The sequence below is a fragment of the Lytechinus variegatus genome, chromosome 1 (assembly GCF_018143015.1).
Source record: "Lytechinus variegatus isolate NC3 chromosome 1, Lvar_3.0, whole genome shotgun sequence".
NCBI lineage: Eukaryota > Metazoa > Echinodermata > Echinoidea > Temnopleuroida > Toxopneustidae > Lytechinus > Lytechinus variegatus.
The window spans coordinates 57,235,803-57,249,855 of NC_054740.1; the positions used below are offsets into that span (position 1 = coordinate 57,235,803).

At 33.6% G+C, this 14,053-nt stretch overlaps 1 protein-coding gene across 1 annotated transcript in view; it reads right to left on the reverse strand.

The window, feature by feature from the left end:
* Nucleotides 1-13,753, reverse strand: part of LOC121417892 (nose resistant to fluoxetine protein 6-like) — a 55,334-nt gene extending 41,581 nt beyond the window's left edge. The window contains exon 1 of the mRNA XM_041611630.1: nt 13,181-13,753. Coding sequence (XP_041467564.1) covers nt 13,181-13,232 — 52 coding nt within the window. The 5' untranslated portion in view covers nt 13,233-13,753. The remainder of the gene's footprint in view (nt 1-13,180) is intronic.
* Between the last annotated feature and the right edge of the window lie 300 nt (nt 13,754-14,053).

Here is a 14,053-nt window from a genome sequence, read left to right on the forward strand (position 1 = left end):
TGGCCGGCGGGCTATATAACTGCATGAAATTGAGTTAATACGTTGTTTTTTGTGTTTTTGTGTTTTTTTTCATAAAAAGCACCCCCCCTAGAAAAAAGCTGGTGACGGCCCTCATGTCTTTAATTCGGCTGCACCTGAATGTCACAGTATGCCATGTTGCAATGGCTTTCATGGGCTATCTTGCCACGCATGTTATTTTGATACTAAATACCTGTTGTACTAGTATTATACCCATGGATACCCGACATACAGAATCAATCAATCAGTAGCACCATCATATTCCAGTCATATAGAAGTAATCTTCAGTGCTATTTCATCACAACACAGTTTGGTAGCAATAACATCATCATCACATATCTTTCACGGAATATAAATTGGTGGATTAATTAAATCACGAATATCAAGATTAGAAAGTAATATTTCAAATTAAAATGTTTATTAATTAATAAATTTTTGAATACATGATAAAAATATTTTTTCTCTTTTTTCTCACCAAAGCATCAAATTACATCAGCAAAATGCCTATAATGAGTGCAAAAGAAATTGCAAAGATATTACAAGAGACGGGATGTATTTTTTTGGTAAAATCTAGAGAAAAAAAATAGAAAAAAAATAAGTATGTATATTCACTTACATAGTTATTGATAAGCCTTACATAGTCAATATAAGGGGGGCATCAAGGATGCCATTAATAAAAAGATTATCGATATACCTCTCAAAGTCAGTTACTCAAATATCAAATCATTATTTTAGCATTTGCTGACAAGAAATAGCCTGCTAATCTAATCGGGGACACTTCATAAAAAAAGGAGCACATTGCCACATTTCTCTAAAGAGTGCCTTCCCAAATCTGCACATTAGAAAATCAGTAACAAAGTTGCTTATTGTCTATTGTTGTGAAGTGCTGCTAGAGCTGTGTTCTATTTCCAACAAATTCTTTTATTTTCAGAGCTAATCTAGTTCATTATATGGGACATCGACAATACAGTGTTACAAAAACAAAGAGATTAAAAACGAAAAAAAAAAATAGTACAACTTTTCACTTCCCCCAGAAAATGAATTCAACAGCTTAATGTCCAGCAATACATAGAGGTTCTTGTTTCATAAAGACTTCAATTATGGTAAATTGGCCCCAAATGTAACTAGCAACTAGCATGGGAACCCCAATTTTGATCTGTTGCTTTAATGTTTCCATAGTAATTACCAGAATTTCAAAGTTAGAATAGTAGTTAGTCTTAAAGGGGAGGTTTACCCTGACAAAAGTTTATTGTAAAAATAGTAGAAAAAATAATAAAAAATATTGCCAAAGGTTTGAGAAAAATTTATCAAATAATTAAAAGATATTAGAATTTCAATTATTTGATTTGTGACGTCATATGCGAGCAGCATTCATACATAGCGAATGGTAAAAAATCAAATAAATGTCATTTTCTCAGAAAATTGAAACTGATTCTTGAATAGAAAACAAAATTAGGTCATCAGGAACCATACAAAATTTGAAATTCATGCATTTTATATTACATAACACATGGGGCAGCTGCTCGTCTACTATGACGTCACAAATCCAAAACTTTGAACTCTAATAACTTTCTTACTTTTTAACGGATTTTCCTGAAACCTTCACCAATGTTTTTTTACTAATTTTTCTGCTATTTTTACAACAAAGTTTTGTTTAGGGTGAACTTCCCCTTTAATGAATTGGGGTCCTGGACTGAGAGTGATTTCTTCGCCCTTTGTTCTGTCACATTGTTTTTATTATGCACATTTTTTCAATGAAAATCCAATATTTCTTATCACCTTTATATGTCTGTAGGCATGTATGTTACATAGCCCAGACCTCAGTAAAGGTCCATTCTGCATTGTTTAGATAACCAGAATACAACCTATCCCTTTCAAACTACTAATATTATTCAAAGTGCTTTCACTACTATAAGTACTACATGTAGATGATTAGAACATTAATAAGGGGGGGGGGGGTAAGTGTGCCCTTTGGAAAAATATTTTAATCTTGTGTGAAACCTATGGACCTAAATATCTATACTCCAATTAATCTTTTTTTCAACAGATGTGTAGTTTAAGCAGCATTCAATATGTATTGACACATTTATTTAAATTCATTCAAGTTTTTAAATCTGTAATTGCAATGAAGAAACTGCTTTTTATGAACCTGGCCTTCATATTTCGTCTTGATCTGCCCTGGTGATACTCAAACAGCTTGTGAAACCTGCATAGTAAACAAAAAGAGAAAGGAACCAAATGAACTGCTGATATAAATTATTCTTACTCATCTAGTCCAGTTTATTTAGAAGTTTTAAACTTTTTATGAGCCCCTACTCTTCCATGCAATATTATTTAGAAAATGCACATGTAGTAACTTATGTTGCCAGATAAAAATCATAGATCACTATTATAGATCATTATTCATATAACTTTTTTTATTAAGTGTGAAAACCCATTCAAATATATATCGAAAGATTAATCTCAATATTTTGTCCTTTTTTAATTCTGTCTTCAGAGAAACTGAGTTTTAAAGTGATTTTATGTATGATTAATATAGCTAAAAGAAATGGACAATAAGTATGCATTGATAATGATGGAAATACTGGTGAATTTGAATCCAAAAGAATATTATCTCATCATGGAGCTTTACTTTATGGGATAACATGATTCAGAAAAAATAGGTTTTTTATATTTTTATGAAAACAAGCATACCTGGCAAGCTTTTAGATCAGATATCCTGTTACTCATCAGATTGTACCTCTTGGTGATGTGCAAATGGTATTTGACTTTGTACTTCTGACTAGGCTGGGACTGCTAAGAACTGGATCCCATTGGATCTGCAATTCAATATACATACAATACTTTACAGTTAAAAATTTCAAAAGTGAAAAACAAAATTCCTCTCTTAAAACAATTTTTTCAGAGTTTCCAGCTTTCACAATTCCCAACTAGAAAAAAGCAGGTCTTGACCAAAAACTAAATGGTTCAAGCATACATGGCCTACTATAGTGAGGTCTTTTGTCAATCTTCAATATATATATACACCAAGCCAGCTTTGACAGATGTAGGATAATTATCATTTTTGTGATATGGCTCTCGCTCATTCATCAGTGCGATACAATCATTAAATTTTTTGCACTAGTCTATAAACATGTCTGATTTGAATCTCTACGTTAAGTGAGTTCCTCTTAAGTTTGATTTTTATTTAAAAATAGGGTTAGCTCACTTGCTGGCAGGTTTAAATGACCCTTTGCCTTTCACCACAAATAACACCAAGTGAGGACAATAAAGATAAATCAATTGGATCAGCTGCTCTCTTTGCTTAGCCTTATACTTAAACAATTCAAAATAGGGCACTATAAATTTTCTCAACCCTTCCAAAAAACAATTGAGCAGTTTGAACCCTGACAAAGAAATGTTACCCCCCCCCCCCCCCCCCGAAAAAAAAATCATTAAACTACGTTGCTAGGCTAATTATATTTTAGTCCAATGGTCCAGCCAGGAATTAAAATAAAGTTAACTTAAATCTTTGTAGAAAAAGTGGAACCAGACAGGTCTAGAATTTTATTTTTAGAAATCTATATCTAAGTTAGACCTATCCTAGGGCCTTACTTTTATTTTAAAAAAGAAAAACGTTAACATCTGTCTCAAATCATTCCATGCCATGGCAAAATCTACCAATATCATTCCAAACAGATTCAGTTCATTTAGATTTCATTTCATTTCATTTTAAATGCAGATAATTATATTGAAATAGCGGTGTCGAAAAATCAGTACTAGGCCCATGGCCTATAACTTCAAATTTCAACTCAAGCTTGTTTGACAATTAATTTACAACACCTAATGACCTAGCCTACATCGGCAATTTCGCAGCCGGCTGGCACCGGCGATATCAAAGTCCGCATCCCGCTCTGGCTATATACGGTATTTGGCTTAATTTGGATGCAGCTTTGCCGTAAACAAGTCCACATCTACCCCTGATATTTGACAATAAGAACTGAAATACAGATTTAATAAGGGCGGACATGAAGCATCCCAATTAACCAACTTAGTTCTACGAAAAACTATGTTATTTTCTGAGAAAATATGTCAGTCAGATTTCAGACTTATTTAGGATCAGACAGGAAAAAGAAATGGAAGTATGGAAATTGTGGTTTGCGTTGTAAACTGCACATAAAGCCATGCATGCGACGCCGAACCCCAGCAAACACATTACAATATCAACTAAGATCAAAGTAAGGAATTGAACTTAACTTACTTTTATTCCTATGGAATGTCATTAGATTGATATTAATGTCTCCTCCAAGATTTTCTGCTCCTTTGAAGTTCACTCAGAAATCATGATTTCAAACATCAATTCTAAAAACAGATAATTAGACTTGCTATTGTATTTCAAAAAGTTGAATTTCGCAGAATCAAAAAGAACGACACTTCGCACAGATATCGTAGGGAATTGTGGGACGGAAAAAAATGTTTAATGCATGAGTACATGAATAAAACATTAGCGTTTTATCCAATCATACAAGTGCATTGTGCGTATTTTGACGTCATTACTCATGAATTAAACATTGACCTTCCAAAATCAACCTTCAAATTGGACAAATGGCAGCCATGTTTGTTATGTACAAAACCTATGGAAAATCAAAAACGCGCGAAAAGAGTTGCCTCTCTAGCTCCCTTCGGGAGCTTACGTATACGTAAGATCGTATCTCTGTGCTTATCTGATTTACGAGCGGCCTCTGTAGTGCGCCGTGAGGGACCCTGCTGAGAGGGGATTAGCGGTGCCACGCATGGGGCAAAGCGTTTGAGAGAGTCAGATCTCCTTCTGTTAATAGCTCTATGGTTATACATAACATACATGGGTAGATACATATGTGTTATACTTTGAAATATCAAGGAGTGAGATGATATCTGCTTGGAAATATCTGCTATAACACTCCATGCAGAGAGGAACGTGTATACAGAATATGAATATGTAGAAGATCACCACCGTCATGTAATTGGGCCTAATAAGCGACATAAAAATAAACATTGCCCTTTCTTTCTTTTCCTTTCTTTTTCGTTTTCCTTTTTTTCCCTTTGATTCTTCTTGATTTTTTCTTTTCCTATTTCTTTCTTCTCTTCGGTTTTCTTTCTTTTTTTCTCTTCTTCTTTTCCTGTGACCCCCTTACTTTCTTTTTCTTTCTTTCTTTCTTTCTAAAATTTTTCAATTTTTTTCTCTTTCTCTCTCTTTTACTCTTTCATTCTTTCCTTTCCTTCTTTCTTATTTTTATTTTCGTTTTATCTTTCACTTGCTCTCTCATTCTTCTTCCCTTCCTTAAATATCCTGTTTTTAAATGATGTATCTTTATCATTTCTACATTATTGATTAATGTACAGAACCGTTTTCTATACTGGACCTACCAATCAAAAATGCTAGCGCAGAGCGCTAGCTCATATGCCTACTTTTTCAAAATCAAACACCTCAGAAGGGATATTTTGAAACTTTAATGTAATACACAAAGACAATATGTACAGTACTTGACAAATTACATAATGCGAACGCACAGCGAAAGCTGAAAATGTTGATATTCACACCATAAAACGGACATTTTACAAAGCACTTATGAAGAAAAATATCATTTGTAAAACAAATAATGAAAGCTCGATGTCCGAACTGAAATAAGATATGTATCTCATCGAACAGGCAATGTCAGCGCGAAGCGGGAGCGAAAATTTTACATATTTTTGTTATTTTCCCGGAGTTCCCCTGACCTTATCTTATTCTCTTGTCTTTCTTCTCTTTTTTATCTTCTTCCTCTCTTCTCCCTTCTTTTTCTTTTTTATTTCCGCCTTTTTCCTTCTTTTAGTTCTGCCAATATAAGGGGGGCGGACACTTCGGGCCCACCCTGGATCCGCCTATGAAATGATATAAATAGCATACACTACAGCCAATATAACCGGTAAGCACATATTTAACAAACAACAAAAATCTGACCTACTTTCCACAATTCAAATCCAACAAATTAATATTTGGAAACGAAATAATTATCCTTCAAACCAATGGGGCACATACATGTAAGCAATTTGCACTAGTAAACAGGTAATTAAAAAACATCAAGGCATATACATGTAGCTCCCGGGCATAACTATATGCAACTTTCACATCTTTGGCATCGACATTGCATGTGTTGACAAAGCTAATTGTTTTCATATTCAGTTCATTCAGCAGGATTGGCTGATTTAAATCACTATGATGATTATTTTTTCAAATCATTGCTTTAAAGGTCATATCCACCCCAGAAAAAAAGTTTAATTGAATAAAAATAGAGAAAATCAAAGAATAACGCTGGAAACTGCATCAAAATTGACTGTAAAATAGGATAGTAATAAAACATCTTAAAGTTTCGCTTATTTTTCACAAACCGGTGGGTGTTTAATAAAGCTGTTCGTATAAGAGCGACTTTAAGAACGATTGGTGATCCTTTCTTGTGGTAAATAGTATATATATTGGCGATGATTTATCGCGTAAGAGAGGATCATTAGTCGTTCTTAAAGGTCAAGTCCACCTCAGAAAAATGTTGATTTGAATCAACAGAGAAAAATCAGACAAGCACAATGCTAAAGATTTCATCAAAATCGGATGTAAAATAAGAAAGTTATTACATTTCAAAGTTTCGCGCATTTTTAACAAAATAGTTACATGAACGAGCCAGTGTTACATCCAAATGAGAGAGTCGATGATGTCACTCACTCACTATTTCTTTTGTTTTTTATTGTTTGAATTATACAATATTTCAATTTTTACGAATTTGATGATTAGGACCTCCTTGCCTGAAGCACAAAATGTTAGAATAATGGAATTCCATGTGTTCAGGGAGGAATGAAACTTCATTTCACATGACAATGACGAGAAAATCAAAATATTTCATATTTCAAACAATAAAAAGAAATAGGGAGTGAGTGACATCATCGAATCTCTCATTTGGATGTTACTGGCTCTTTCATATAACTGTTTTGTTAAAAATAAGCGAAACTTTGAAATGTCAGAATTTTCTTATTTTATATCCGATTTTGATGAAATTTTTAGTGTTATGATTGTTGAATTTTTCTCTTTGTATTCAAATCAAGTTTTTGTTGGGGTGGATATGTCCTTTAAAATCGCCCTTAACTTATTAACAGCTTTATGAAAAGGCCCTTAGGTACGTGGACAATTCAGTGATATGGAAATCATAGAGTCGATGATGTCACTCACTCACTTTTTCTTTTGTATTTGTACTGTTTGAATAATACAACATTTAAATTTTTAAGAATGTAAAAAAATAGTTTATCATTTTATTCTTTTATATGTCTTATTCAAATAAATAGGCCGACACAGTAGTATAAGGGAACCCGTTTTCTTATTTTTTGCAAAACTTCTAACAACTGCCAAATACTGCAGGTATTCAAGTTTTATTGTGAAAGAAATCATTTAAATCAACTTGCAAGTTTGTCAAAAATTTGCAAGCAAATGCTTTGAAATAGTCCAATAGTTCCAACTATGGCTCAAAGAAGAACTTAAAGGAATTGTCCAGGATGGAGAAATTTATATCTCACTGATTGATAGAGTAAAATTCAAAATGCTGAAAATGTGATCAAAATCGCATAACAAAGAACAAAGTTATTGAACTTTAAAGATTTCTTTTCCATCTTTCCGGTGAAACTAGGCATGTCTTCATGAATATCCATTAGTTGGGCTGATGGTGGCATATCTCCACTTGTTCTTTTTATCATAATTATATGATATTAGGTTTATTAAGAAAAGAATTTACCAAGAACTAAAAAAATTGATTTGAGAACTAATTAAGTACATTAGTTATTTATTGCCGCAACTTATTTCATCATAATGGAGACACATTATTTACACATGTATGAAAAAATGAAATAATTATGATTTCGTGTTATAAGAAAAAGGAAAGATGGGATGTGACATCATTAACCCACCAAATGAATATTCATGACGATGTAAATATAACTGTTTTTCACAAAATACTGATAAAGTTTAAAATACAATAACCTCGTTATTTGTCATCAAATTTTTGTGAAATTTTCATCATTTTACTCTATTTATCTAGACGTGAATATTTTCAGCCTGGTCCATTTCTTTAAGTTTGAATGCAGTCGGTCAAAGTTTTGCAAGCCAATGCTTTGAAACAGTTGTTCCAATTTGGCTCAAAGAACAACTTGGGGTTGAAACAAACAAAAGATAAGTGCAGTTTTCTTTAACATTATGATCTTCAATCATGGGCTTGATAATAAGATTTAAAAAATGTTTCTCTTTGGAGAATTTGAATCTCTGAGTCATGGAATTCTTCCAAATAAACTGATTCTCATTAAATGTTCAGAGTTTTAAAATGAACACCAACTTTGCAGCATTAGCTGTACCAAGACAGTTCCTTTGAACCAATCAGTAGAAGCTCTCGACATTCACTTTAGACACAGCAGAAAATGTCAGCCTATTCATGGCTTTAATATTTTCTGTAAATTATATTTTGACTGGATTTGATTATGAAATATAGTTAAGAATATTCTTAGTGGTGAAATGTATGATCTTAAAATTGATGTCAGTGTAAAGGGTTAAATTTTGGGTGTTTGCGCTTTGTTTTAAAAAAAATCTGTTAGAAAAAATCATATTAAAATTTAAAAAATCTTATTTAAATCAAATAAATCCGATTTAAGTTTATATAAAAAAATGCCAACATTGTCATTCAGCATACTTATTGGTTTGAATTGAAAGTACCAGATTTGTCACATACATAACTGTACGTCTTTACCACTGGTATTATGGCTGGCATAAAAGCACTTTCAATACAAAGGTGAACGAATGTTGCTGGGCATGACAACTTAAATGATGCTGATTAAGGCTAATTAATATCAAACCGAGCTGTAAACATAACAGTAAAACAGGTTGAATACAGTAGCATGCATGGAGAAGTGAATATACATACAAGGTCCCAGGTCCAATCAACAAACTGTGGTTAGAAGTTAATTCCAAACAGGAACAAAATAATAATAAATAAATAATAACAAAATAATAAAAGCTATCCTGTTTGATTTAAAGTATGATAGTTTACAAACTTACAATCTTGAAATTTAAGATTTTCATTTTGTAAACTATCTATTATTCAAGTTCTGAACTCTATGGTGTTTTTGAGTTGGATAATATTTCGAGTTTAAGTACCATTATGATACATGTTTTAAGGAATACTGGTTTAATTTACTAACTTAAGCGTAGTTTGCTTCATAAAAATCTGATAACTTTATACCATTCCATGATTCGCTCTTATTTAAAATATTGCAATACCAATGTAACCTCATATGAATTTGGACTCAATATTCAAAATTCAAAAGAAACTTAAGAATAATTACCAATTTCCATTACCTAGCACCATCCGCGCATTTATTTAAAGGACAAGTCCACCTCAAGAAAAACTTGATTTGAACAAAATGAGAAAATTTCAACAAGCATAACACTGAAAATTTCATCAAACTTGGATGTAAAATAAGAAAGTTATGGCATTTTAAAGTTTCGCTTCATTTCACAAAACAGTTATATGCACATCTCTTCGGTCGGTATGAAAATGAGGAACTGATGACATCACTCACTATTTCTTTTGTATTTTATTATATGAAATACGAAATATTTTCATTTTCTTGTCATTTTCATGTGAAATGAAGTTTCATTCCTCCCTGAACACGTAGAATTCCATTATTTTAACATTTTGTGCTTCAGGCAAGGATGTCATAATCGTCAAATTCGTAAAAATTGAAATATTCTATAATTCAAACAATAAAAAACAAAAGAAATAGCGAATGAGTGACATCATTGACTCTCTCATTTGGATGTAACTGGCTCGTTCATATAACTATTTTGTTAAAAATAAGCGAAACTTTGAAATGTCATAACTTTCTTATTTTACATTCGATTTTGATGAAATTTTTTGCACTATATGCTAGTTTGATTTTTCAGTATTTATTCAAGTCAGCATTTTCCCATTTTCCTTGGGTGGTCTTGAACTTTATAAGAAACTGTCCTTATGATATTAATAAGATAGAACTCACAATATTTATGTATACGTACAAGCAGAGGTTGCTACCCATGTAGAGTTTTCAGATCTTTTTTTCAATACAGTAATCAAGTTCATAACCATAATGCCCGTTCTTCCAATAAATTTCATTTATGGTCTATCAGGTCTAGTCACGAAGCTGGGTTATGTAGGTCCCAAACAATGGAATGAGATTCCCCAAATAATAACTAATTCACAATTTTTATCTCCCTTTAGAAAACAGTATACAAATTTTCTAGGAAATGATTATTAATTCTCGCAGTTGATATCGATGCATACTTGTACTGTATAGACCCCTCAACTCGTGTTCTTTGTAATGTGTTGTTGTTTTTTCCTCCCTTTTCCTGCACTAATTATTATAATGATATGACATTTTGTTTTGTATTAATGTTGTGTTTTTTACTATGTTTTGGTGATCCAGCCTCACAGGTTTCTTATTACCTTCATTGGAAGCCACGGAATTTATTTTTATTATCTAATCGCATTATTTGATGTTTCCTTGTATTTTTATACTATTTGTGAAATAAAGATTGAATTGAATTGAATGAGTTAGATATGATGAAAAGTGTTTGATAATGATAATACCATAATAGAGCTATTTGGGCAATGGAGCCATACATGCAGCTGCTCAGTGGAATGTCATATGTAAACACTTTCTGATGGCCTGAGCCAGGGTATTATATAATAACCCTGCTCGTGGCTCTGTGGTTAAAGTAGGGGATTATCTATACTCCTCAGGGGTCCTAAAATTTGGTTGATAGACAGATGAAGTTATCCAATGAAAGCTCTCTGAAATTTTGGGTGGGTGGGACTTATTTTGACCGTGGGAACAAGATTTCCAAAGAAGAAGCAGACTCTGAAATGGCTCGCTTCGCTCACCCTTTCAGGCTGGTTTGCTTCGCAAACCAGTAGCAGATCCCACCTCACGAGCCATTCAGAGTCTGCATAGCAGACTACCATGGCCCTGCCCATGGCATGACCCGCTGGGTGAACCATATTGCCACATGTTCAACTGGCCTTCACACGCATGACTTCGGTTATACATTAAAGTCATTCGCCAAGACGGGAGCCGAGGTGGCATTAAAGTTTCTTTGACATCCAAATCCAAATTGACCCCTAAACATGAGCTGAACATGTTTTATATTCCGACCTAAAAACTTGAAATACTTGTGCACTCTTTGTAACCATAAACAGGATAGTATCTCACTAATAGCACGAGCTGATTTTTTTTTTTATATTCAGACCTTCGAGGCACTTTTGCAAACATTGAACAGGATAGTACGCGAGCGCAAAGCACAATCCGAGAAGTTTGATTTTCAGACATGAACACTCGACAATTGAGCACATTTTCAATAAGCAAACGGACATGTATCTCAATAAGTAATAAAAGGGATTGAGTGTGAAGCGCCAGCTGATATTTGTTATAGTGTAAACCTAAAAGAAGGACGTTCAATAGAGTTTTCCGATCATGAAATGATGGGTATTTTCCTAAATAATAGGTGTTAGCGAGCTGAATATTTTCAATATTTCGATCTGAAATATCTACACGTTTTGAAATAAAGATCAAGTTGTGTATCAATGAACAATTTATGCGAGCGCAAAGAGCGAGCTGATTTTTTTTTTACTAACTCGGAGATATCTCGTTTTTAAATTTGCCATGTCTCCCCTCATTTTCATCATTTTTCTTCCTTCTTGTCTACTGGTCGCTATTTCATTCATATGTCTTGGGCTATAAGGAAAGCCATTCGTTTGAAGACTGAAGAGCCTTGGTGACACGAAGTAAGCCCACGGCTAGACGGAATTATTGCAAACATATATATACATGTATTGTAATTGTGAATCATTTACTTATTCTTGTATATGTATATATATATATATATATATATATATATATATATATATATATATATATATATATCGTAATATATATATATATATATATATATATATATATATATATATGTTCTGTTTATTCATAATTTGTAAAGCGCATAGAGAACTAGACCAGTTATTATGCGCTTAATAAATCCTCTATTATTATTATTATTATTATAATAAGACAGTTGCGTACCGTGGCATATGGGGGGCACCAGCAAAACTTTCGAATTACTTATTTTGTGCGCATAGCCAAGTATACTGAACTAGACATTTTCATTAAAAGGATATATTTATCTCACTGACCAAATTACAGCACGAAGCACAAGCTGATTTTTTTCTTAATTTAGATCTAAAAATTAAGGGACATTACATAAGCAAATTTTTCTAATCATGATACGAAGCTTACTGAACGGACAATGCGAGCGCGAAGCTGAGTTGAATTTTTTTTATAAATATTGACCAAAAAAGGGATCGACATTTTAGGGACTTTTTCATAGGAATTCATTGAGAGCATACATATCTCACCAATCCACTAACATGAATGTAATCACGGATTGAAATATTATTTATTCAGACTTTAAAAGGGGGTAATCACTTAATTTAAGTAGTCATGAAATAAAAGATGCATATGCATAAACTAATAAAAGCTCGAAGTGCGAGCAAATTGGTGTAATAATATTGCCTTGAAAACGAGATGTGTTAGTACCATTTGATCCCCTTGCACATGATTATTTATCTCAATAAACAGACAGTGCAAGCACCAGGAGTCCAGGACTGATGAACACATAGGTCCTAGGCAAACCATGTTTCAAAAAAATATTTCATACAGTATAATATTACAATTTAACATGATAGATCTGATTGAACATATTATAATACAATACTAAATCATTTCTTCTTTTTCTTCCCCACTACGTTTCTCTGCATGTGAATCCCCCTCCGTTGTAACGCCAATGTAAATAAAAGCATAACATAGCCCCATGGGCGTCAGGTATGCCCCCCCCCCCCCGTCAATTCTATATACCCCGGGATATAAACCTCAACTACGTGCAGGCCTGTAATATAATATGTTTCCACTCATACTCTGACGATTATAATATACATGTATGTCGATATCAATTTACACAGTACACACTGGGTTGCAGCTCAAGGTGTGCTATAGGCCTATATAGGACGTTTTAGATTCTCTGTTTTGAGTAAAATCAGATCATACTCACCGAGAAATATCTTGGATTGAGGAACAAATAAACATGTAGGAGAAATGGCCATGTCGTGGTGATTTGTTTGTCGTGCTATAGCTCTCCGTCTCAGGACGATATTACAGGCCTATTCCGCCGCTCAGCCCTATTTCACTTCCAGTTCCAGTGTGTGTACTGCCATTGATAGTGACCAGACAATATCGGTTGTTAGACTTTTACAACAATCCTATTGAACTATTCTTGTGGAGACCTTTTGAGCCATGATTCTCCCGATCCACAACAAAGGCTGTGCATTGGCTGAATACGGCGAACCGATGGACATGGGCGAACAGACTCACCCCTCGATGCCCCGTAGTGGAAGAAGTGGAACCATGCACTCTTTTTTTAGCTGAAATTGTTTATAGGCCTATATATTACAGCTTCTTCGTGCAGTGGTAGGCTAGGCGATATCTGAAGCAGCTGCATATGGATCTGTGGCAATGACAGTTACTACGAGTAGAAAATATAATTTATTATGAAATAACAGTATGTGAAAAGTTCCACAAATGCACACTGGACCAGTGCGGTTACACCTTGGTCACATTTGCTCCACGGCGGCCGTACGGCGAGTCGAAAACAGCCGTTTTATTAATTTTAATTCAAACCACCTATATGTAGTTGGTACAAATAATGTTAAAACGGCTGTTTTAGACTAGCCGTACGGCCGCCGTAGAGCAAAAGTGACCAAGGTATTTCCTCATCACCTTGAAGCCGGATGGAAGAAGAAGCTGTTTTTTTAAATTCAATGGGCGTGTTTGTCCGAATTCAGACCACTTACATTGTTTCGGTGAAACCATACAATAATAGAGCTCTATTGATAGCTACAGCTCGGTGGTGAAACACTTACTATGC